Source organism: Desmodus rotundus, chromosome 8, assembly GCF_022682495.2.
Source record: "Desmodus rotundus isolate HL8 chromosome 8, HLdesRot8A.1, whole genome shotgun sequence".
In the NCBI taxonomy this organism is placed as follows: domain Eukaryota; kingdom Metazoa; phylum Chordata; class Mammalia; order Chiroptera; family Phyllostomidae; genus Desmodus; species Desmodus rotundus.
The window spans coordinates 108,381,411-108,407,330 of NC_071394.1; the positions used below are offsets into that span (position 1 = coordinate 108,381,411).

At 49.9% G+C, this 25,920-nt stretch overlaps 1 protein-coding gene across 2 annotated transcripts in view; it reads right to left on the minus strand.

The window, feature by feature from the left end:
• COLQ (collagen like tail subunit of asymmetric acetylcholinesterase) overlaps nucleotides 1-25,920 on the minus strand; it is a 52,664-nt gene that overhangs the window by 6,383 nt on the left and 20,361 nt on the right. For both annotated transcript variants that reach the window (XM_024565872.3, XM_045199708.2), the window contains exons 2-13: nucleotides 22,541-22,653; nucleotides 21,281-21,382; nucleotides 18,201-18,245; nucleotides 17,859-17,885; nucleotides 16,035-16,106; nucleotides 14,477-14,539; nucleotides 13,963-13,989; nucleotides 13,303-13,347; nucleotides 13,041-13,076; nucleotides 10,036-10,116; nucleotides 6,056-6,170; nucleotides 21-160 (exon numbers count right to left, since the gene is read on the minus strand). In XM_024565872.3, the coding sequence (XP_024421640.2) occupies nucleotides 21-160; nucleotides 6,056-6,170; nucleotides 10,036-10,116; nucleotides 13,041-13,076; nucleotides 13,303-13,347; nucleotides 13,963-13,989; nucleotides 14,477-14,539; nucleotides 16,035-16,106; nucleotides 17,859-17,885; nucleotides 18,201-18,245; nucleotides 21,281-21,382; nucleotides 22,541-22,653 (866 nt within the window). The remainder of the gene's footprint in view (nucleotides 1-20; nucleotides 161-6,055; nucleotides 6,171-10,035; nucleotides 10,117-13,040; nucleotides 13,077-13,302; nucleotides 13,348-13,962; nucleotides 13,990-14,476; nucleotides 14,540-16,034; nucleotides 16,107-17,858; nucleotides 17,886-18,200; nucleotides 18,246-21,280; nucleotides 21,383-22,540; nucleotides 22,654-25,920) is intronic.

Genomic DNA, 25,920 nt, shown 5'->3' on the forward strand with positions numbered 1-25,920 from the left:
TTTCCCCAGAAGCACCTTACCGCAGGAACTCGCGGGGAGCTGGGCCCATACATAGATTCCCCATTTGAAGGGTTATTCACATTCAGGGGGCTTCCGCAAAGACATCTTCCTGGAGGCCCAGGAAATCCTCTTTCTCCTTTGGGTCCCATGACAAGTTGGCCTAAGAAGCAACAAACTGCTGTGTTACTAGAGCCAAGAAAGAGAAAACCAAACAACCCAGGTTGGTGTGAGCAACCTTCACGACAGAGAGCAGGTTGAAGTCCACAGTATTTCAGGGCAGGCCTGGGGGAGAGGTTCAGTGAGATGCTTTTGATGGAGGAGGTGATGTTCTCTGTGGGTCCTTTAGCCATGCTGGGTGTGGCATCACCTTCCCAACACTTCTTCTCCCTTCCCTCTCTTTATACATTACAGCACAGCCTAGACAGACAGGCATTCTACTTCCCAGATCTCCTTGCATCTGGAGGTGACCATGTGCCACAGTGTTGGCCAATGCAAGGTCTGGGGCAGGAGAAGGGTGGGCATCTGGGAAAGTTTATCCTGAGGAGGGAGAATCACAGCTGGAAAGAGACATAGCTTTTCCCCACTTCTTCCTGCCTTGAAGATAGACAAGGTGGCTGGTGCTGCAGCAGCCATACTGCAAATATGAAGTAACAAGGCGAGGAAGAGAAGCCGACGTAAGGGACAAGCCAAGGGCTCATGGGGCTGGAGTCCTGACTCTTACAGGACGAACTGAAGCGGGCCACCATCTACCTCTTGACTTCCTTATTGTATGAAAAAACAATCCTGTCTAGACCGTTATCAACAGACCGTTATCAATAATAGGTCGGCTATTAAAGGTAGCCGACCGTTAATCGGCTGCTTGCAGATTAACGAGTTGCTCACCGATAACTATTATTATTTTTAATTCATTTTATGTTGTTCTTATATAGAGGATCTTTACAAAGGAATTTCTGAATATACATTTCTTTGATAGCTTCTGGAAGATAATAGAAGTTTCAAATATTCTCAGTCCATTTACTCCCCACTGGTACCGAGAACAGTGTCCTGAAAAAATATGATCAGGAAATTTACTCCCTGTAGTGCAGGAGACCTGCCAGGGTAGTTGGGCTCACCTTGACTTGTAAAGGCCCTGATGCCCAGGCCTCACCCCTGACCATTAGGACTGCTGAGAATAGAACCCAGGCAACTGTATTTTCAAAAACTCCCAAGGTGATTCCAGTGTGCACCAAGGTTGAGAACCGCTGGTCTAGGGAATTGGCCTTTGCACAAGACATTGCCCCTCCAGAGCATTCTCCCATTGCCTTCCATCCCTCCCTCCCCACATGCCTCTTAGCTCACTCCTGATCTGCGTCCAGACATCGCTTTTCCAGGGAAGCCTTTTTGAATATTCACACCTTGTCACGCTCACCTCACATACAATTTCATAGTTCTCTATGCCTTTTCTTCAAGCTACTTATCTCTGCTCGTGATTCTATATATTGTGAGTTTGTTTGACCTTCCCCGATAGAACATAAGTCCCACGAGGCCAGGTTTGATGTGTTTTCATTCACCAGGGCCTGACACACAGCAGGGGCATGGTGCATGTTTGATGACTAAGTGAGTGAGTGAATGAATGAATGAATGAATGAATGAATGCAGAATAACTAGAAAGGAAAGAAAAGGTCTTAAGAAAAATCCAGACATCACACTCCAGTCAGCGGAAAAGTGCTGGAGCAAGAGCCACCCAATGGGAAGAGAGGAAAGAAAGGAAAAGATAGAGACTAAAACGTGAAATAAGTTCCCTTCCTCCCGGGAAAATAGCGGGAGTCTGAATACCAACCAGTCACTGGTGGCAGGTTATAAATCATCCAGGGCAGCCAGCAACTGCAGGCACAGTCTGCAGATCCCAGCAGGGCACGAAATAAAATGACCACCGGGGGATGGTCTGGCCGGGAACCAGCTGCCACTGGAGGAGGGGGCCTCAGTGGGAAGACCCCAACCCTGAGACGTCATGAGCAGGCTCAGAATGTCCAAGGTGAGAAAGCTGCCTGCACAAGGGGAAGGGGTCCTTGCCAACATCTTACACCAAGTCATGGCTGTTCCTTCTAACAAGAAAGAGGAACATCACCTGTGGGGAGAGCCTGTCTTGTGGAGCAGAGCCCAGAGAGACAGAGGCTCCACCAGTACAGGAATGTCCATCCCTCCATCCCTCCATAGCTGGCAATTAGGCCGAGGTGGGAGCACTTGGGACCAAGGATGTGAGAGTGGCACTGGGGCGGCCGTGCAGTGGGCTCTGTGACCCCAGAGTTGGTCCCAGTGTCCAGTTAATTCGTGCTGTGGGTGAGATGTGAACTCATGTTTGACCTAACACTGTGCCATTCAGAAGACAGACATCCAAGAAGGCCGGTGATCGTAGGAAGATGGCAATGCCTAAGGACCACACTGATTCACTTATACCCTGTCTGGGTGCAGGAAGGACTCAGCCAAATTTGGAATTGGGTTATTGCAATGCATCCGAAAAGCATTTTGCTTTATCCCTCCCCCGCACCCTCTGTGACTTGGGTAATTAAAAGCTCCCACTGTCTCCACCACCCACATCACCACCCTGTCCCACAGCATGGGGCACCAGAGCCAGAGGTAGCCTCCTGATAAGACGACAGGATGTGGCAGGGAGCCGGCTTCCTGCCACCACTGCAGTTTTCCTGCCCATTCCTCCCAGCTGTCAGAGGGCATCTGTTTCCCCTGCCTGTTTCCTGCCAGGTTCCACTGAAGGGCACAGCTACCCAGACGTCCCCACTCCGGCCTCTCGGAGCTGTCCCAGTGGGCCTGGCCTGGCCTCCATCCCTGCAGCCAGGGGCCCTTGCTCTCCACCTTTGCGCAGGGAACTTCCTGTCTCCATCGGCTGCTGCGGTGGGTGCAGGGCTGAGAGGGGAGTCTGGGAGAAGGCAGAGGAACCGCAGAATCATCTCCACATCAGCTCTGCCCGTGCAGAGGCTGCATGGCTGAGGGGGAAAGTCTCGGGCCCAGGAGTCACAGACTCGTTCTGGACCAGGTGTGGCCACCAGTCAGCTCTGTGACCTTGGGGAAGGCACTTCTCTCTGAGGCTCAAAGTTCTTCCCTGTAAAGGGAGGGTTGGACTAACCGGGGGAGAGTGTACCCTGTGGCCCACAGAGCCTGAGGATAGGGCAAGATGGATTTGAGGCAGCGGTTCTGGAACTCTGCGAGGCAGTGTGCAAAATCTTGGGTAGACATTTTTTTTCTGACAGTAGGTTTGGGACTCCTATCAGATTCTCAAAGGTATTCTCAGGAATCACTTTGGGGGCCTGATTAATCTCTTAACGATTATCCATCTGGTCCCTGGCACAGAGACAGCCTCTTTTAAACTTCTCCTTTCCCTTCTCTCCCAACCCCCGCAAAACATCTCCAGAGAGCAGGGTTATTGCTCCATTTTCTTCAGTCCCCTCATTCTGGGAGGCTCCCAGAAAGGAAGTGACTCAAAGGAAGGCACAGGGAGGGGACATCAGTCCAAAGAGATGGCCAGCAACCTGTGTGCCTGCTGCGCAATACCGAGGTGGGACAGACTGAGGGCCAATGTAACCCCGTGAGTGCCCGTGGGGACCAGCCCCACCCATCCCACCTGCCAGGTGCCGTGGGGATACAGAGCCGACTCAGCCACAGACTCTGCCACAAAGACTTGCCATCTAAAAGGAAGATGAAACACACCCGTGGAAAACACCAGTGGAGGGGCAACAGCAGAGAGGCAGTGGGTGACTGGGACACTGGGGAAAAGAGACCTGTTAATGAGGGACGAAGGAAGGAGAGAGTTTTGTTGGGCGAACCAGGGGATGACAGGAAAGCCAATTTAGGCCCATGGCCCAGACAGACTGTAGAAATATGCCCCCGCTCTGTGGAGAGCAGGGTATCTGCTGGAGGACAGAGGGCAGCAAGGCTGGGATCTGGCCAAGAATGGGGTGGTGGAGGGGAAGGGGATGTGAGCACACTCAGCTGCGTGAGACGGAGCTGGGGACCAAGGAGAGAAACCAAGGCTACACCGGCCCTACTAGAGGGATGGGGTTGCCGTCCACGGACACTGACGGGACGAAGCAGTGGGGTCTGAGTGAGCAGCTGATGGTCTCCAGGCCCTGCCCTTCTCCCCCACCCCAGGCCCCAGGAGGAAACTGGAGTTCAACTCATGAGGGCTGGTCTTTACAAATAGACGCATACACTAAAGTCTGAGCTTGCTAAGGACCTCCATATGCATCCACACTGCCCCCTACCACGTTCCCTTGTGAGCCCCTAAGTTCCCCAAGGAGCAAGAGAGTCCCTTCCAGAGGCACAACCCAGGCCACGCTCTCAGTCCCTGACACCTCATAGTCATGCGGCTCTCATGAGGGAATGCTATGCAGGAGGAAGACGAAGTGGAAGGACCCCCATCCGGATCATCTTAGCCAACTCAGGGAAACAGGTTATGGGGCATAACATGTGGCCTAGGCCGCACCTCAAATCTAGCTCCCTAATGAAATAGAAATAGGTGTGACAAGATAACTGACTGGCATGTACCGTATTTCGTGGTGTATAATGCGCACCCACATCTTTGTGCGCATTATACATGAAATTATTATACCCTAATTATACTCATGGTATATTAATCATTATATCCATAAATAATGCACATCCTTATTTTGTTTCAAAAATTTGGGCAAAAAGGTGCACATCATACCTGGCAAAATAGGGTAATTGATGTTTGTTTTCCCGGTATTTCAAGTAGATAGCAAGAGTTGGTGCTTTTTTGTCCTTGCTAAACACAGGTACTATTTGAAAACTTCTGCCTTCTGTTCTCAGAAGAGAAAAGCCCCTAAGAGGGGTGGTGGTGTATGAAGAGTGTGAGGAGAGGGGGGACTAGAGATCGGAAGAGGAGGGATCCCCCAGGCCTGGAGAGGATGAGGACCCCTGCTATCCTGGAGAAGAGATGAGGTCTCGGAAAAATGGTTGTGGGGCCCTCCTTGGGAAGTTGAACCATACGGACAGGATCCCCGGCCTTGCAAATGTTCCAGTGCCTGAGGATGGCAGTCTCCAGGTACCCACGACCCCATGGCCTCAGACAATAGGCATTTTAGGCGTAAATAGGACAGATAAAAGGCTAGAGGGACCTCCTTTGCCATAATTCCCAAGGTCTTCGGCCAATTATTGTATGGCAGTTGAAGAAGTAGAGAGAACCCCAGCAACGCCTAAGATCGAATTTCCTGGCATTCTGGCAGATTAGGGTCTGAGCCAGCTTTAATTTGTTTTAAGGATCTAATAAAATATGATATTTCATGACCACCTCAAGATGTGGTTGGAAATATATTTCCCTAAGTACTGGGGGAAGTGCAGTGTGGAATTTTGCCTTCATTCTATAGAAAAAAAATTGGGATAAAAATTGTTTTCATTCCTCTTGTATAACTGAGGACAAAGAATCTCACACAGTCAGCGATCAGTCTTCTCGGAGGTAGAGATGCTGGGTTTACAGACAGTGTGCTCTGAAAGGCCTTACTTTGCGCCGAGAAGAGAACACACTAAGTCAAGAGCTTAACTCATCATATTAAACAGGTAAAACACCCTCTTAAATGACTTTGACTTCTTTTTTATGCTTTCTTTCTACACTCAGTGCAAATCTATAAGGACTCTTTCCTAACACTGTGTAAAATAGAAAAATTTGCAGCCATATCTTTACTTCTAGGTTTAAGAGAAGTGCTTAGAACCATGAAACGGTTTTCTAGAAAAAGGTGTTAGTTGATGGAATACACGCCTGTTATTCTTCACGTAACATACACATGGCATCACCAATATAATTTTTTTTCTCTCCTCTATTTGTTCTCCAAAGTGCTAAAGACAAAGCCAGAATGATGTTTATCTTTCCTGTGTAAAAGTTGAGTGTGCCAATTTGTGGGGATATAATAAACATGTTGGAGTTCCTGTAGCAGTTTCTAACTCAAAACACTAGGCAAGACCTGCGCTGACACCGCCTCCCACTCTCCCTGGGAAGGCTGGCCAGGAGTGCAGTACTGCAGGTCAAGTGAAGAAGTGTGGCTCTTACCTGCAGACGGGGGGCCTGGGGGCCCCAGGGGCCCCGGGGGACCCTGGCGGCCTGGTGGACCAGAAGGCCCAGGCTTGCCTGGTGGGCCTATAACTCCACTCTCTCCCTTCTGCCCCTGACAGAGAAAGAGAGATAGGCAGAGCCTGTTATGAGAGCATGGCAGGACAAACTTCCTTCCCCATTTATCTTGAAATCAGGGACCACCTTGCACTTTGGAGCAAGAGCCCAAGGCAGGATGCCGCCCCAGAGGTCTTGACCACCAAGCTCCGAGAGAACTCAGGGCCAGTGACATTTGAGATGGCGATGGCTGCGAGTTCGCAGGCATTACTTTTTGCTCTGTCTCAGTAACAGGGCACATGACAGCTGAAAACACAATCCAACCCACTCCCCTCACTGGGCAGATGAGGAAACAGAAGCTCAGAAAAGAGCAGGAACTAACACTGGCATTGAGGCAGCAAAGTTGAACCTAGAACTCAGGTGATCTGCCTGCTCACCAGGACCATTTCTACTTTATCACAGGAGTTGTTCCCACCCAATGGCTACCCATTAACTTCAGGATAAAGACCCATAACATGTATCCTAGATCATAACTATACGATTATTTTTGTGGTCATTTCATCAATGTCTCCCCATAAGACATAAGCTCCCTACAGGTCTGAATCTGTCCTGTTCTCCTCCCTTCCCCAGATCAAATGAGGGAAGAGGAAGAAGCTGACAATGCAAAGGTGAAGTAGTTTTGTTCAGCTGTAAGTCAAAGATTTAGGTTTTCACCATGGCTACGAGACCCTGGTTAACTCACATCATTACATGGTGCCTCATTTTCTCTTCTGTAAATGGGGTCAGAAAATACTTATATACACCTGCAGTTTATTGTGAAGCTAACAAAGATCTCAGAGGTGAAAAGGGGGTTTGCACGGAACCAAGGGTTATGTAGGGCAAGCTGGTTATCATAGCAACTGGCTTGGTTTCGTCTTTCTCGAAAAGTCCTGATTTCTTAAAGAGGCCCACCTGCAGCGGCAGTCATTCCACAGGGGCTGGTGTCCTCTTTGCTCCTCTCTGGGAGGGCCAAGAGCAAAGATGTCTCCCTCAGGGCTGCCCTTAGGAATGACTCCGAAACCAAGGCCTGTGGGTTCTTTCCCCAGAGTTTGCTAATGGTCTGCTCTTGCCCCAGGCTTAACCAGAACAGTGATTGATGACCGACATCTTTGGCCTGGGTCTCCTTTCTACATTTGTGCCTTGGCAGGCTTGCCATCTGATGAAATGTAATCTTCCCCAAGTCTGGGATGCAGGCATGCCAGATACTCCTTTCCAATCACCATGGTGACATGGAACCTACCCCCTTGTCAACATGGCCCTGGGGGCTCTCTCAGCAATGTCCAAGGAGTTTTTAAACTCTCAATGTGGGACTCGGGGGTCAGAGTTTGTTTCTAATTCCATCCTGATGGAGGGAGTCTTAAGCCTTAGCCCAAGGTGAAGCATTCTGTGAGGTAACCAAGATGGGTCCCAAAATGGCAAAGGAAGTCACACCATCTTAATATAGCCACAGTTAAGGCTTGTTTTTCTAACAGCCATGTCAGCTGGCTATGAGCACAGGAAGTGCCCCAGTTTCGAGGTGCTGGCAACGCTCCTGATTCTGACACCAGCAGCAATGGAAGGTTCTGCTTTTTGGTCATCTTCTCAGAACAAGCCATGTCTCCATGAGCAAGACTGGCGGAGCAGCGCTTTCCAGGAAAGCATTCTTTACCCCTTCGCTGCCACCAAGTGCAGGGTCCCTCTCAAAAGTCGTTCTGTCTCCTTAACTGCAGGTTTGTACAGTGAAGTCAGGAGCTGCTCTCCTGGGCGTAGCTACCTGAAGGCAAGTCCCAAAGCAGGAAGGTCAGAGAGAAGATGTGATGTGGGGCAAAGCTGCTCTCAGCTCTCTGAACTCCACCTCTGGCATGGAAGGTGGCTTCGCTTAGGGGCCCTCGGCAGGCCACTCCACTAATCTGGGCCTCAGTCTCCTTGTGATTGCACAAAGGGAATTGAGTTGGGTGGTCACGAAAATCCTCTGGCTCTGAAATTCTAATCTCCTAACGTCCCTTCTGGATTTCTGATTCTAGGATTTGGGTAGATTTACAATAACCTCCAGAACCTCAGCACTACTGGCCCAACGAATACTTGGTATGTAAGGGCCTATGCTAGGAAATTAATTCACGACAAAAAGAAAGTACTGTAGCAGGCTCCCAAGGCTGGCGACTCAAGTATCTGCGGACCAGACAGGAATGGGAGCACACTCGGGTTGTCTACGACATCTTGTAGAAAGGATGAGCTCACTTTCCTAGCTCCTCTGAGCTTCCAGACATGGCTCTGGTGTCATTGAGATTACTACAACTTCATCTCTTTCAACGTCTCAGCTTCCGCTCTCACCAGGAAAAGACAAACACTGCCCAAGTAAAGAACTAGACGACAGAAGCGAAAGTCTTCTTGAACCCCAGTATAGAAAATTCTGGATGGAAGTCAGCAAGCAGTAAGGGAGAAAATGATCTGAAAAGAGAGCTTTCCCCCTTTTTCCTTTTTCTGAGACCACTTTTTAGGAATTTGGTAGCTGGCAGCTTTGTGAAGGCACAGCCATGCCACCCAGTGTCAAACTTTGAAGACTGAACTGGAATATTGTGACTTCAAAAGTTACCATGAAATCTGAATTATTGAGGCTGGAGGCTGTGTCGTTGCTAAGTGCACTTGGAAATGACCAGAATTGGCTTCATATGTGACCATGGTTCTGAACCCTGGCTACGTGTTAGAATCGTGTGGAGAGCTTTAAGAAAACCAACAATCTATGCTGAAGCCTCCCGCTAGGTCACGTACAGCAGAGTCTTTGGGAATTAAGGCCTAAGTACTGGGGACAATGAGAGGCCAACTGGGAGCTACGTCTATTGCTCAAAGATGTTCACCTCTCAACATTTGGTTAGGCCTCTCTCGTCCAAGCAATTCTACTCATTTACTAAAACCTGATGCAGATATTTAAAAAGATGTTAAAAAATGCTTAATGATTATCTGTAGTAATGAGTAAAAATGCATATGTTATGATTTTTAAAATAAAAATTTACGATATAACAACTATATATTGGATATAAAGGAAACAAATAACTAGAAAGTTCACAAAAGAAATAATGCTAGAAAAGAAATATACTAAAGTGGTTCCATGGTTATGCCTGGGTGTTAGGTCTTTAAATGACATTTTCTCCATTTTTCTGCCAAGTTTTTCTGTGATGATCATACATGACATTTAGAATGGGAAAGGAGGTCAAAAGCCAACAAACTGACAACCTGAAAAGTAAAGGGGCACATCTCTCACAAATGTCTGTCCATCAGGGCTCAGTGAGACGTTTCTCTAGGGCCCTCGGGACTGCTCCAAAGCCAGCTCAGCAGACGCACCTCCTTCTCCCCTCACTCTCTCGTGGTTTGTAAGGAGAGCCTGCTGACCAGCGGGAGTGCAGAATCAAAAATTTCCCTAAACTCTTAATAGTGCCAATAAAGAGGGTCACTTACAAACTGGGATCCTAAGTGGGGAAAAGCCACCCCACCCAATAGTAGTTGAGACCCAGAAGACCCTTCAACAGCTGGGAAATATCTGGGCTGTTCTCAAAACTCCGTTTGTGTCTGAGGCACTGAGGTAAAAAACAGTTTTCTGGGTAAACGACCAGATCTGGTTTCCAGTCCCCGTTGCTTTGGTGAAGGTAGCCCTGTTCTTATGAACCAAAGGTCTACTCTTGCTCCTAGCCTTGGAAACAGTTGGGACGTAGCGTCCTATCCCATCTACGTAAACTATGGCTAACCTAGAGAAACCAGGAGCTCCCGAAAGTGGTGCAACCTCTGCCCATGAGCCCAGAGGAAGCTGAAGACTGGGTCTATGGAATATCTGATGGACCCCACACTGCCCAGCCAAGGTGACGAGGTCTGACTGCCGGGGCGTGGTAAGGCCCAGGACCCAGGACCCTTACCTGCTTTCCTCGTTTTCCTGGTCTTCCTGTGGGTCCCCGGTGTCCTGCTATTCCAGGCTCACCCTTTGGACCCATTTCGCCCTGGAAAAAGAAAAGAGAAGCAAGAGAGGAATTAGAGCATGTGAAGCAGGCACATCTCTGCAGGTCCAGCCAATCACTGGCCATGAGAACAGTCTTACTTGCTCATGCCAAATCTCTTCAAAGTGGGCTGCTCCGGGAGATCGGGAAAGTGATGAGGCCGTGTGAAAGGTAGACAGAATTTTCATGGAAGAGGAAGGAGAGGTGAGGCTTACCCTGGGTGGGTGACTTATTATCTGAGTGACACAGCTGCCAGGCACTACACATGCTAGGGTCCCAAACCACCGCCCAGAATGGCCAGAGTGGGAGGCTCCCGTGTTTCAGCCACACACGTGCCTGCAACACTACAGGCTGTCGGGGGAAATGCTTTCTCTTTTAGTTGAAACTTTAGGTTGTGTTTTGTTTTGTTTTTAGCATAAATCTGTGGAGCTTTGAATGACTGGACGCAGTTTCGACAACTACCATTTTGGGGAAGTTTCTGCTCATGTGAGACCTTTACAAAGGGTTGCACATTTCCCCACTCTTCAGTAAAACTTGCTTTGAGCTCCAGCTCACTTCCGTTTGATTTAGATGAAAACTCTTTGTGCGGAGAGATGTTCCAGACATATGTCCGAAATACACTAGTTATTGTAGAGGCATGGAAAGCAATGTAAACAATATTCCTAGTTGAAAAGGCCTACTTTGAAGTATCAGAACCAAGTGTCCCAATTGCAGAATTCTATAGTTTAAGGCCAACCTTTCATAAAACCCATTTCTCCACTCTAGTTTCTCTCCTTCTTCCCCATGGGCTTCTGGGAGTCCAGGCCCTCTTGCTGTTCCTTCGGATCGTGAACCCACAGGGTGCTGCTCCCATCTCCAGGAATCCCACTACAGCCCACAATGCGCCACCCACCAGCTAAACTCAGCAATGGCAACCAGGAGAGTTTCTGTCAGTCAGCAGCCAGTGTCCATGAAGAGCGTCCCCAGACACTCAGAGGAGGTATAACACGTGGAAAATTCCAGGGAATATCAACAGAAAGTAAGGAACAAGCAGAAAACTCTGAGGTTATCTGTCAGCTCAGCCAATGGAATGAATTTGTCCTTACCCCAGCTACCAATATTTTGCTTCATCAAGAATTGTCCTTAAACCTATAATTTTTTCCAACCCCTGCCATGTCCTTCAGGATGCTGGGCAGTGAGAGTGTGAGAGGATAGGTGGATTCTACGGGGCCATGGAGACGTGCGCACAACTTTCCTTGGCTGCTTAGAAGGGACCGAGGGGTCTCCTGTTTGGCTGGAAGAAAACAGCAGCATCAACAGCATAATGTTTAAAAGACTATTAGAAGGAAGTGTGGCCCTTCTCTTCATCGACTGGAAGCAGCCGGTAATTTGTTGATCTAATTTCTCTCCCATGACTTAATTAGGGTTATCATCTCAGCTCTGTCTTAAGGAGCCTGCAGCAAAAGGGGCAGCGGACTCCCGATGGCAAGTCTAGGAAATGGAGCAGAGACCAGAGAAGCTGTCATCTTGAATTTAACAATAATTTATTATTCTTTGATGTTCACTGTTACACTGAAGGAAAACCTGCCTAAATGTTTTAAAATAATTTTTTTTTCTCTTTTACTGTTCCCTTTAATTTGCTTATTTAAGTAATCTTTTTTTTAAAGATTTTATTTAATTTTAGAGGGGGAAGGAGAAGGAGAGATATTGATTGGTTGCCTCTCACACACCCGCTACTGGGGACCTGGCCTGCAACCCAGGCATGTGCCCTGACTTGAACCAGCAACCTTTTGGTTCACAGGCTGGCACTCAATCTACTGAGCCACACCAGCCAGGGCAAAGTCATCTATTTTTAACACAAACCCCATCTAGGTTAGCAGAAAACATTTTTAACAGTTTAAGGCAGTGATAAATTATAATAAATTAATGTCAGATGAGTGAAATTATTTAATATGCTCTACTGACTGGAGGAAATCAGATAAAAAATGTTTATTCAAGTTTGGAAAATAAAACTTTAAGGCGAACTTGAAAAACATTAGAATTTTAAGACGGCGTCTCACTCACATGTTTGGAGAACACTGTGCTCTGAGACTGAGGTTAAAACAGCAATTTCCCATGTCAGGGCCTCACTGCGCATGAGGACCCCCCACTGAGAAGGCAGATGAGGGGTAGTTCTTCGTGGCCATTGGTGCAGACCCCTCTCAGTCTCTGACACCTCCCCTCACTCCCACCCCTCGCTTCTTCCCCAGACCCTAACCCTGGGAAAGTTTTCTAAACAAATTCTGCCAGTCAATTGTCACCTTCACAGTTTTTGTCACATCTGCACGTCACTTTATTCTTACTTAATAAATATTTTTCTTTAAATCAACTGAATGAACTCTTTTTTATTAAGCCTTGTCCCAAGCAAAATATTCATGAAATCTCACTAAATATTGAACGATTTAAATAAAAAATTTAACTAGCAAAGAAAAAATGTTTGCTATCACCCAGCGAACATAACTCCGCACACCTGGAGCAGCACACCTGTCACCTCGAAGCAGTACCCAGCTGGGAGTAGTCAGCTGTGGCCGGAGATGCCTGTGCCTCCCTCTGGGGCCCTTGGCCATGGCCGCTCAGACCCGAGTCCCTCATCACAGAGCTGTCTGCCTTTGAACATTACCACAGCCCCTTTAGAGGCAGCAAGTGCAAAGAAGGGCCTCTGTCCACCTGGGGGAAGTGTCCTTGCCCTCCCATTGAACTGGAATGGTCTTAGACCATCCTGCCACCCTGTCACCTTGTCACCAATATGTTTAGCAACTTGCTCCCCTTTCAGACTAGAGTCTTCCATAGAGAGACTTTCCCTGCCAGATGAAGAGCGAGGCAGGCCTCTTTTGTTATCCTTGGATGGTCTGGGGTTTTTTTACTTCTGTTTTTACTACTTCCATTTCTTAGCACTTCTAGGTACTTACTTTCTGCCCCAGCATTCCAGGAAATCCTGGGAAGCCCTGTGAAGAGAACAACAAATATAGTGACCGTCTCTGAAGTAACCCCTGAAAGGGCTGTGGAAGAGCCGAGTCAGCCATTTCAAGAGAGAGCCCTGTTGGTCAGCCAGTCAGTCGATCAGCCGGACAGACAACCAGTCAGTCAGACAGCCAGTCACCAGTGGCCAACCCACAAGAGGGGGTGACCAACTTCCTTTGTAGTCGATCATTTCTATGCAACAGCCATTACCTTCTCTCCTTTGGGACCAAAGTCCCCCCTATCACCTCTGGATCCCTAAGAGAAAACCACAGGAGAGAGTCAATGAGTTAGTACCATGGGAGAGAAATCAGAGTACTTTAAACCAAAAGCCCCCTCAGCCAACACCCTCATTCCACAGGCAAAGAAAAGGCTCAGAGAGTAGGTGACTTGCCCAGGGAAGGAACGCTTTGTGATTTACCTTCTCTGTGGACCCCAAGTACCTCCTGCACTAATAAAGGACGACTCACATAAAATTCTGGGTCCCAGATCCTCTCTCATCCTGCAGGAAATGTGTGCCAGGTCCTGGCTGGGTTTTTGTTTTTGACAGATGAGAAGGTTGTGTGGTGAGAGCTTGGGCTGAAGACACACATCCGCCATCTCCCTCCAGCACACCCGTGCGAGCCGGCACAAGCTTTACTTGCTCCTCTGCTCCGTGTGAGGGGCCTCTCCCTCCACTGCGAGCTCCCCCTGAGCTGCTGTCCCTGCCTCAGGGGCCCCTCACTTGTCTCTCAGCCCACTGATAAAAGAGGGGGAATATCTAGGCATGGTCACTGCAGTCACTAACTAGAGAGAGACCTGGGCCCATCCTCCCTGACCTCAGCGCCGAGGGCCCAGACCAGCTCTGGGGAGCTGGGAGAGACGAGCACGAACCTTTTCCCCTCTGGATCCGGGGTAGCCCTAAAAGAAAGCAGAAGGTACATTGACAGTCAGCCCTGTGGGACCTCTGGGTTTGGTGCGAGAGTGGAAGGAGTCCCTGCATGTGGTGGGGAGATGTGCTCAGTGCAGTGCAAGTTTGAGCGGGGGGCTGTAGCACTCAGAACAAGGACATCCCCGGGACTGTGTTCACACCAGGCCTAAAAAGAACATTGCTTTTCTTATCACCCCCTCAAAGCCCTGAACAAAGATTCCCATCTGTTTTTTGTCCAGAGGCTTGACCCTTGCTGCCCAGGAGAATAGTAGGAATGGCATCTCTATGCCCCTGTGTCCCCACCCTGATGTCCCCTAAAGGTTGGTAAAGACAAGCACTCTGGCACTGGGCTGTCCGACATCTGTGCGTTGCCTGGCCTCGACAGCAGCCACACCCTGTCCCCATCTTTGCAGATAACAGCTGCTCCAGAGCCTTAGTGAGAAGATCTGGGAACTTCCGTCTGGACCACACACTGACCTTGGAGCCCATTGGTCCTCTTGACCCTGGTAAGCCCATCAGACCCAGGTCACCTTTTTCACCCTGTGGGAATCAGAAGAAGGGGGAAAAAGACCTATGGTGACATATCCTGGAGAAACTGAACCGGGAAGTCACAGGCCAGATCAGAAAGGAACGGGGAACACTGGGGCTGGCTTGTGAACCTGAGGACCCCAAATGCTCCCTGCTCACTCCCAGGGGCCTAAAGCTCTAGTCTCCACATTTCACTCTGGTGTTTGAGATTAATTATAAAATGAAACTGCCCAAGCCAGAGCAGATCTCCAAAGTAAACTTTCACTGAGGTGTTGTAATGGAATAATGCTTGATCCTTTCCTAGAGAAGGCCACAAGAGGGTGGGGAGGACAGCTTGGGGCACTGGGGCCCCAGAGGACAAAGTGTCAGCACCCCAAAAAACTTCACCTGCTTTGCCCTTTGCATAGGTGGGTCTTTCAGACACCTCCATATACTCTCGCCCTAGGTTTGCAACCAAGTAGGGTGACCATCAGCCTTGGGCGTGTACAGTGGGGGCAGGGTGGCTCTGTTGCCCCTCAGAATCACTTGCAGTGGGAACTTTTAATGAGATATTTTACATTTTGTTTTTCATGAGAAATATTTAAAATCTACTGTGCATTTTACATTTAAACCACATCTCAATTAAGGCACTAAATTTTCATCCAAAATACATGATTTGTATTTAGAGTTCATAAAATTTATAGTTGAAAAAGCAGATTTACATGCTCAACATGTGATCCACATACCTAACATGTGATCCACATACTTTACATACTTAAATGTTTTCAAATAACTGAAATGAGCAAAAGTTAAACATTCAAACTTAAATTAATTAAAATCAAGAGTTCAGTTCCTCAGTCACACGAGCCACATTTCAAGGGCTCAATAGCCACGTGTGGCTCGTGGCTGCCATATTGGATGGCTCAGCTTTATACAGTTCATTTTTTAAAAAAACGTCCTTGGGACTTTTCCTACAAGGACTGGGAAGTTTTCTAGTCCCTTATAAATTCCGCCAGAAGGTGAATCAGGGTAGATAGTGACATACGCCTGGCCAAGTCGCTGCCTCCACACCCAACAGTCTGAGACCAAAGTGAGAAGAAGGTAAACCAAGGCATGGGTGAGGACCTGTCAGCTTTCCCTAACCTGCCCGAGGAAGGGGATTTCATCAGCCTTTGGTGATCCCTCTCTGGGTTTTGCTTGTTCCAGCCAGCCAACGCCAACCCCCCTCAGCCCTCCATCTCCAGCCAGGTCAGCAGGACAGGCCAAGAGGTCTCCATACACACCCCCTCTTGGGCCATCTCAGAGAAACCAAAGAGTTGCGTGCTAACTCTCAGGTCAAAGGAGAATCCAGGGTCCCGTGAAATAAGCAGCAGCCCCTCATTCCTCCCCCTACAGGAGCAGAGCTGTTAGACTGACCGAGGTCTGCAGGAAATGAGAGTCACTCACTATGTGCCTGGGGCCAGGGGAGCTGCCATCTTCTCCCTCACGTTCTGATACCACGTGAACCCTGCAAGCATGCCACACTTACCCTGGGTCCTTCAGGGCCAGGCCAGCCGATGGGCCCCGGCATGCCAGGAACACCCGGGGGGCCAGGTCTACCCTTCAGAGTCAGAGAACAAAAGTCAGGACAACTGGGTTTGTTTCCCTGCCTCGCAGGAAATAAGATTTGTCTCTGGGGCCCAGAGGAGTATGGGGCCTCTAACGCATAGCCCTAGGACCCTCATCTCCGGAAACCGAGGGCCAAAAGCTTGGGTCGCTCAGGCATTAGTGCAAGCCCTAGGTGTGACATTGTGTCAACACACAAGATCTTCTACTGAAGAAATGAAGAATGGTGGGGAAAGGATTCTAAACTTCTTGGTTTTTCAATCTTTATCACTTCCACCCACCCACCCAAAAGTCCCCTGCATTCCGACGGTTTCTCCCCAAGGATGATGTAAGTGGCATAGAGTATGTCTGGGGAACAGTAGCAAATGCTGTTGTTACTTCCTCCTGCTCCACGTGCCCATCCCCCAGGGGCTACCTTCCTTGCTACACCAACTTATTCCTGCACCCAGTGCCTATGGAGTTTGCCTGTGGGCAACTGGAGCTGCCTGGCAATCTACGCACTTCCCCTTCCTGCAGCCAATAGCCCAGCTCCCTTACTTCAAGGCAAGACAAACTGTGTGGTGCAATTCTCATGCCACAGCTCCCCCAGGGGTCAGGCTGAAGCCGGACACCCCCTGCTACCACTCCACATGGAGCTTCTTCCTTTGCTCCATCTGGATGCCCCCTCTTGTCAGGCTCCTCCTGGGAGAGCTCCCTTACTACAACAACTTTTCACTTACACACAGCACAAGCCCTCTCTGCCTCTGCTTCTAAGGACCTCAACCTAAGCCGGGGGCTATGAAAGAGTAAGCCCTGAAAGAGTGGGAGCAGGGACTTGGGGTCTATCTTGACCTTTGCACCGACTGGCAAATTTCAGCCTGGCTAGAGGTATGGAAGGCTCAGCCCCTAAACCAGGAATCACAAATGCTGGCATGTGCACCAATGTCCACTCCTGCCTCCCACATGCATGGCACACATCACTCATTAATCACGGCCCTCTGCGCATGGGGACCACGCCAGAGGTTTTTCCAGCCCGGCACTTCGGACCGCCCCTGGGCCTTGGCTGGACTTGTCATCTGTGCTCTGAAGTGTTGTCACTCTGCCTTGCAAAGGTCTGTTTGAGGCTCTAATTGAGAGAGCAAATATTTGAATAAAACATTCAACCAAAAAAAAATTTGTGATTTATTTTTAGAGCCACAGGCATCCTCCTTGGCCGAAGTTTTGCGCCTCCTTCTATCACCAAGACCCACAATGTCAGTGCCAGCACCCACTGACCTCAGCGAGTGGCTGCTGGCCTCCTCCTTCCCGACACTAATGAGAGTCTCGATAACACATGTTTGGTTCACTCAGGGGCCCTGTGACCTTAAGTGACTCCCATTTATTTCAGCAAAAGCCATTTGTTTCTGTCTGTTGGGCACTTTATTCTAGTTTAATCTAGTAGGCCGTGAGAGCCATTTTGTGCCACGGGTCGGGGCCTTGGAGGGTTTCTCTGGTGGATGGCGAGACGAGGTGCTCTGAGGCTGGGGAAGCTTGGCCAGGCGTGGCGGCCTTGGGAAGAAGTCCGGACGCCTGGCAGTAGCACAAGCCAGCGCCCAAGTGAAAGAGTGGGAGAAAGAGCAAAGTCGCGACTGTCATTATCAGGATGGCAGTGCCGCCACGGGTTGGAGGCCACAGCAGGGCGCTGCTGGTTCCCCACCCCAATGAGTGTGCGTGTGCACACCCACTCACATGTGCCTATGTGATGCTGACAGAAGCGCACGGACCATACCTTCCTTCCTGGTCGGCCGAGCTCCCCCTGTGGATGGAAAAGACAGGTAAGCAGAGGCTGCTTTGGAAGAGAAGTTCTGGGATCAGCGAGCTGAGTAGGGCTGGTGACTGGGCATGCCCACGTGGCTCAGTTGCTTGGCCACTCACAGCACACGTGCCCCATCAGGGGGCCATGCTGTGGGACCCCACACCTGCAGCAACTGGCCAGTCTTCGTACAGCCCAGCCTCGTGTACTAAGCAGAATTAGCACATGCCTTGAAATCTCAGTCAGAAAATTCTCAGGGGCAGTAAACAGGCTGGAATTACCAAGGAAAGGTGGGCTGGAGACAGTAGTGGCTTTTACCTTTTCTCCCTTTGGTCCCGTCTTGCCTGGAAGCCCCGGTGGACCCTACACAATGAAGATAAGAAGGGAACAGAGTGTGTATCAGGCCAAGGCAGGACAGTGGTGAGGGCAGCAGGACCCGGGGAAGGCTCTTGGAACACCCCTGCAGCAGCCTTCTTCTCTGCGTGGACTCCACGCTCCAGAAATGCCACGACAGGCCCTCTCGTGCCCCCCAGCCCAGGCTCCTCTTCTGTGTTCCTCCCCTTCTAGCTTCTCTGAACTGTGTTTCCAGTGGTTCCAAGGTTGCAATGCCCACATCTGCTCTCTGTGAGTTTAATTTTCTCCTTAGAACGCTCGGGTTGCCCGAAATATCCTGAGTGCTACGTGAGAGCCACTAAAGAGCTCTGAAGAAATGCTGTTTGCTGAAAGCAAGAGGCTTCACTGCCTCTTGTATCTTTTCGGTCGCTTACCAAGCTTCCTTGGACCCTGTCAAGAGGGAAGTTACCCTTTGCACACAGGAGCAGCCGCCTTAGAAATTTCCGTGGTGGAGCTACAGGTAGTAGGTGCAGCAAATGTCTTCTGTTTTAAGACATTAAGAATGTGGGCAAGTAAATAGTACATCTTGTCCCACTGCCCAGCCACACGGTGGGGCTGACTCCAGCTCAGGGACTCTAGCACCCATTGCGCTAAGGCTTGGCACACCCACAGCAGAATGCAGCTGCTTTCTGCTCATGCGTCTATGAAATGGTCAGCTGGCTGTTTCCAAATTCCCTGGCATAGCAGAGAGAAAATCCACCAACCCCTCAGGCTACTACTTTATCCCCAAGGTCTGCAGGTGAGCACCCTAACACAGAGCCTATTTGAAATAGGATTTTATGAGACATGTCCAGAGGACAGCCAGCCCCCTCAGCCGGTGGTTCCCAAGCCTCTCTGCACAGTAGGGTTCCCTGGGCTCTTTCCAAAATCCCGAAGACCAGGCCACGCTCCAGACCAAGTGCATCACAGTCTCAGGGATTTTTGGAGTTCCCCTAGGATTCTAATGTGCAGATAAATTTGGAAACCACCATTGCTGATTTAGTCTCCTTCTGTTTTGGGGAGGGGAGGACGAAGAATTTTTGTTCAGTTTTTTATTTTTTTCAAGCCTCGGTTTTTCCCATTTCTTAAAACGGGCTAGAACTATTTTACCAGGCCACTGCACCCTAGCTCTTCCCTTCACATGATTCACTGGGGTATCCTGTGAAAACGCAGATTCTGACCGATAGGGGGAGGGGAGTCCTGGGGATGGGGGACGGGATTCTGCATCTCTAACAGGTTCCCAGATGATGCCATCATTGCTGGTCCACAGTTTCGTTTGGTGGGGACAGCATTCACTCTGTTCTGAGAACGGAGGTGGCTGCAGAGTCCCCGGGAGTGGGCCAGCGTAGCCCCATGTGATTCAGGTGGGAGTGCATGAAGTTAGAGGGGAGCTTAGAGACAAGTCCATGCAACTGGAGAGCTGCTGGTCGGAAGAGAAGCCCCTCTCCCCCATCGGCCTGGGGGATCCCCTGGGCTGACAGCTGTCAGCACAGACCATGGGAAAGTGGAAACCTGCCTCAGGGTGCCCTTCTTGCCCTTCTGCAGACTTCCCAGCCCCTCTGGCCATCTCCGGGGCCGGGTCCTATATTCTTCGTTGCACTTAACGAACATTTACAGAGAACCTGCTACACCGCACGCACTGGCGTCCACGGGCACACAGCCTGGGCAGGACAGCACTCCCGCCCTCACGGCCAGGGTCAGTTAACTCTCTGTGTGAAGAGCCAGACGGTAACTATCTGAGGCTGTGCTTGTGATACAGCAACTCTGCCACAACAATGTAACTCTGTCCTCACAGCACAAAAGCAGCCAGAGACTATGAAAGTGTAATTACGCAGACAGGCTGGGTCTGACCCGTGGGCCGTAATTGGCCAACTCCAGCCACAGAGCTGACACTTCATGGAGAGGAGACCAGAGAGATCAGGAACATAAAAATGACTAAGGAAACTATAACAGCAGGAGCAAAATCTGCAGAGAATTAAAAGGTCTCTGCAGATTTGGAGGGAGAGTGATGGGGAAGGCTACTGCAGCCTGCTGGGCTGAGGAAGGCGTTTCTAAGGGGGTGGCATTTAACTGAGCTCTGAGTCACAAAGGAGCTGGCCATAGTAAACATCACAAGGAAGAACGTTCCGAGCAGCTGAAGCCACAAGCATAAAGGCCAAGGAGCTGGAATGAGCTTGGCGTGCCTGAGGACCCACGACACGCACTGTGGCTGCCTCGAGTGGGCAGTGTTGGTGGCATGAGATGGTGTAAGGGATACAGGCCCGGGTCCCCTTGGGTGGGGCTCTGCAAACAGCGTGAGGGGTGTGTCTCTCAGGCTTCCCCAGACGGGAAGCCACAGCAGGGGTTACCCGGGAGGGTGAGAGAATCCCTAAGGCACTCAGGGAACTGACTGCTCCTTGTGCCCTTCCCCTGCCCCATGGCAGACCCAGAGCCCCAGGCTAGGGGACATTCCTCCTTTGTGGAGCCCCTGTCCCAGGCAGCCAGAGGAGCCAGGAGTCTAGGAGACAAGGCTTCTTTGTTTCCATAGAAAATCCTTTCTCTAGCATTTTGCCTGTTCCTCACTCTTCCCTTTAGCTTTGCTGGGGAGGGGTGGGCTGCTTGGTAGCCATATCTGGGCCAAATGAGCTCAACATAACAAGTTCCTCTCTGCCCCCACTTTCCTGCACTAAGTGCAGGTAGCTCTGGGGCCACTGATGGGCTCAATGGCCACATAAGGGGCAACCCACTGTCATCAAGTAGTTGACAATGATGACTGTAATAATAACCACATCCACCTAGGCAGCATCTCATTGGGTCCCCACCCTAAATCCAGTACTGCAGTGACACGAATTATCCCCAGTGCAGGCTTGAGGAAGCCAAGACTGAGGGGCTGCCATGCACCCGAAGAAGTGGCGTTCTATTCATGGGCCCTGGAGGTGAGCCAGAGAAGGAAAAACAGCCCCGCACCACATGAAAACGGGCATCTCAAAGAGGCTTCAATGCTCGGGACAGAAGGCAGCTAGAGAGGTCCGGTGGGAGGCACCAACCTGGGGGCCAGGAGGCCCAGGAGAGCCGAGCGATCCTTGCGCGCACGGGGACTGCGTGGTCTCCAGTTCCAGGATGAGATTCTCCATGTCTGGGGAGAGGAGCTTCAATGCAAAGCAATACAGGTGTATAGGTCAGACTTGGGGGATAGAAGTGGGGTCACCACCCTAACATAGGCCTGCTCTGTAGTCCAGTTCCCAGGACTGGTGCTTCCCTGACACCCCAGGGGTATCCCAAGAAGATGGCCCTCCTGACCACCAGTGTCTGTTCTCTCACCCACTCTTGAGACATACCTGGCTTGATTGGATTACAGAGCTACAACGATGGAGTTAGGAAGCTCGTTTCAGGGGCCCCTATCCAATGTCTAGGACAGCACTGCCCCAAAGAAAGAAAATGTGGGCTACCAATGTGAGCCATGTAGGTAGTTCTAACTTTGTTAGTAGCCACACTAAAAAATGTAAAAGGAAACAAGTGGAATTAATTTTAATAATATCTTTTATAACCCAATATATCCCAAATATTATCATTTCAAGATATATTCAATATTTTAAATTTAATAAGATATTTTACAGTTTTTTTAATACAAAGTCTTCAAAATTCAGTGTGTCTATGTGTAGCTCAACTCAAGCTGGCCACATTACACGTACTCAGCAGCCTTGTGTGGCTGGCGGCTGGCGGCTGTATTGGACGGTCCAGGGTGAAGAGTTTCTTTAAAGATCTGAGACTCTCAAGTCCCACCTACTTTCTTCTAGCTTGGTTCCCCAAATGCAGCTCTTTTCTTCACTTTTCCTCTCTTCCCAAATTCTGTTCCCTCTCACACCTCAGTATGGCTACAGAAGGACCATTTCCTGCACCGCCGCCCCAAATGGTCTGTGTTAGAGACAGGCTGTGGAAGGGAATTCCATAAATACTTGGGGGGAAGAACAACAAAATGGGAAATTCCATATCCGAGCAGCTGATGGGAGCCCAGAAAGTTATACATTCACCTCTCCGTTTGAGGGAAGATGGGATACTTTGCCATATCCAATTCCCTGCTGAGAAGAATCTCCCTCCATAACTTAGACAGTGGGAGAGTGGTCACGGCACCAGGTGCTGAAAAATCTGTCCCAGGGCTCAACCTGCCACCTGAGAGCAAAGGTGTGATCCCTCGGAGAAGATTCTGGAGGAAGTGACTTCAAGGGATGGGGGATGTGGGGTGGGGCAGTGTGGTAGGCACTGAGGTGCCCACATTTCTGTTCCCTCCTGTGTCCTCAGGTACTCACCGTACTTCGGCCCCCTCTGAAGAATGGTGGTGGGAACAGTGGGGGCGGAGGGGGTGTCAGCATGCAGCATGCTTTGTGGCTGCCACGTTTCTTCTGATCCAGGCCAGGAAGGGCTGTTTAGAGAAAACTGCTGCTCATTAGCATGGGGTCAGGGCCAGGGCCTCTGTCGTGCCCACCGTGCCCAAGGGAGTCCCACGCCGCCACCCCAGGCTTCCTAACCTGTTAGATGGCAGCGCACCTCCTGTTCGCTGTTGGATTTAGCCCTCCCCTGGCCTTCGTGAGACAACGTGAGTAAGATAGAGGAGCAAATGACATGAACACTGACTGTTGTAAGGTTCACTTCTCCTTCTCCAGGCATTGATTTGTCACTTGGTAGATGGGGGGAGGAATTCAAAGTTCACACAGACTCAAAATGTGAGACGTAGTTGGGGAAAAGGAAGTCGTGAATAACTCTGATATTGTGCTCATAGGAATTGTTCAGAGAGGAAAGCAGCCAGGTAGTGTTGACTACGAGAGACCGTGAGCCATGGTTTAAACACATATTTGACTCCAGACCCTCCGCAAACATTCAGCATTACCCATGCTCACTAGAGAGTTACAGTTAAGTGTGTCGGTGCGTGGGTGTGAGGAGATGAAGAGGGGGCGCTGGACCTTTATAGTTTCATTGTCTCATGGAGTCTCCTGATGCACATATTATTGAGGAGAAGGAAACCAGGGGCCAGGGTAGGAGTGAAAGAGGAGGAATAATCAAGGGCGCCTTTGATGTTGCGGGCAACCCAGGGCAACAGTGGTCAGGGTATGAGATGGAAAAGTTGGAGGAGGCACTAGTTTGTAGGGAAAGCTGCCAGGTTTGGTGTCAGATGTTTGTTAATTTGAGCACATGCTTTGCCAGGCACTGGGCTAGCCCTTGTGGGGGATAGAAAGATGCCTAACTGGTGCCCCTGACCTATAGGTGGTAAAGCCTGTGGAGCTTGAGTGGCCGTGAAGGCCCTTCTGCTCATATCTCACCCTCTCCTCCCACATCTTGACCAATCCTGGAGACTTTTACTGTACATCAAGAACAGTTAGGAGCTGCCACCACCAGGAAGCTTTCCTTGATTTCCCAGGCAAAGGCTAAGGGGTCCTGCTATGCTTTTCTTTGGGTTTACCCCTATATTAACCTTGATCCAGTGGGTGAATCTGTGCCCTTGTATCTCTCTAAATGACTTGTGCTTTGACAGAAGAGAGGAGCCAATTTTCACCCCCAGAGTCTAGCACAATAACTGGCATACACTAGAGGTTCCTCAAATGTTTGATAAACTATTTTTTTTAAAAAAACTTACAACATGCCAGGCACCATTTAAATGCTTCACACATGTAAATTTACCTAACCCTAATGGCAACCCTGAGAGTTAAGTCCTGTTACTATTATCATCATCATCCCCATTTTACAGATCAGTTAACTGAGGCAAAGAGGTGAAGCCACTTGCCCACAGTCATACAACTAGTAAGGGACAAAGCCAGGTTTTGAACCAAGCAGTCTGGTTCCAGAGTCCTTCCTCTAGATTTCTACATTATGACTGCAATGGGGGTGGAAATAAAGGCTGGAGCCAAGAAGAATGGCCCTAGCTGCTATGGTTCAGTGGACTGAGCGCCTGCCTGCGAACCAAAGGGTGGCTGGTTCGATTCCCAGTCAGGGCACATACCTGGGTGGTGGGCCAGGTCCCCAGTAGGGGGCGTGTGAGACACAACCACACATTGATGTTTCTCTCCCTCTCTTTCTCCCCCTCTTCCCCTCTCTAAAAATAAATAAGTAAAATATTTTTTTAAAAAAGAAAGCAACTACCTGAGATTTATAGTATCATTGCCCTTCAGCCAAAGACCATCAGGAATGCACGCACCTGTGGTTGAACAGAGTTGGCTCTACTGACTCACTGCAAAGAGCAAGAACACACACCAGGGGGAACCCTGGGCATCTCGGAAACAGGATGTGAGAAAGGATTTGTTCCAGAACTGGGCCTTTTGCAGGTGATTTGGAGAGAGACCATGAGGAAGCAAAGTCTGGCCTTGCTCTGGACTGGACGCTGTCAGGAAGCAAGGGCTAGCCTGTGACTATCTTAATTCTCATCTAAAAGAGGAGAAGCTCAGAGGGAGACCGAAGCCATGGCAGGTAAAGCAGCAGCAGTCACTCACATGAGCAAGGACAGAGGGATAATTGGTCATTTTTGTGGCTGGCAGGTAGTCTTACTTTGCCAGCGTCTGACATGGCGACAGAGTGCCCTTGTCTTTCCACTTGATCCATCCACAGTCTGACCTTGTCTGATGTGGTTCTGTGAGATCAAGTATGTTCAGCAGGAGAGCACCGTGGCCTGGCTGTGAGTGGCAGGCCCGCTCCAGCTGTCGTGGGCTGCTCTTCTCTTTCCCGGTGGTAAACCAGTGTAGCTCCATTGTTGTAAAACGTGATACTAATGCCAATGGCATTCCTCTCCTAGTTTCTTCCCTAAAGCTAGGAGTGGGCAGCTTCCTTTGCTCCTCTCTGTCTCGGGCGTGTGGAGAAGGCTGGCGGACACGCCCGCGCTCCACAACCTTTCAAGGTTCCCCAGCTGCAGTTTGTCCTTTGTGCCTCTTCGGCCTCAGCAGACAGCCAAGGGCTGAGGATGCGGGTTCCCACAAAGCCTTTCCCAGCTGGGAACACCTGGGAAGCTGGCAGGTTCCCGTGGCTCATGTGCACTCCTGACCATTTATTTTCCCAAACCGTATATGGCCTGTAATTCACCCCACACCCTGTGTGGCCTTCCAGTGATGAAGACCCTGCATCATTTACAGCAACCACCGCTCATTTCTGGAGAACTCCTCAGGGAACATAAGTTATCAGTTGCTTTTCTGGTGGAGGCCTCTGCATTGTTCACCCCTCCCCATCCCTTCCCCCTTGACCTACATCATTTCAGCAGGTGAAGGCCATCTATTTCTGCCCTGCCCCCAACTCCCTGGGGTTGTTTGCTTTTAGCACAGTCCAGTTTATTTACAGCTCATTCCAACTCAGAATATTTCCATCAGGTGGACGTGTTTGGGAACAGCTCCCCCCTACCCCCTCCTCTTCTTCCCAGACAACTAAGCCAGGACTTCACATGTCTATTTTGGTGTCATCTGAGCGGCCTGTGGGCTCTCTGGACTACGCTGCCTCCGTGGAATCGTGTCTGACTGAGCTCAGGGCCCAGCCTGGAGAAGCCCCAGCAGGCTCTGCTGTGATGGAAAAACTGTGCATGTGTGTGCATGGGGAGCAGACCCCAGGCTGCGCCATGTAGCTTCGCACCAGGCGGCTGCCTCAGAAATGCCCACTAGGCAGAATTTCTGGACCACTTGCCCTGACTGAAAGACACCAAAGTCACATTGTATGTGGC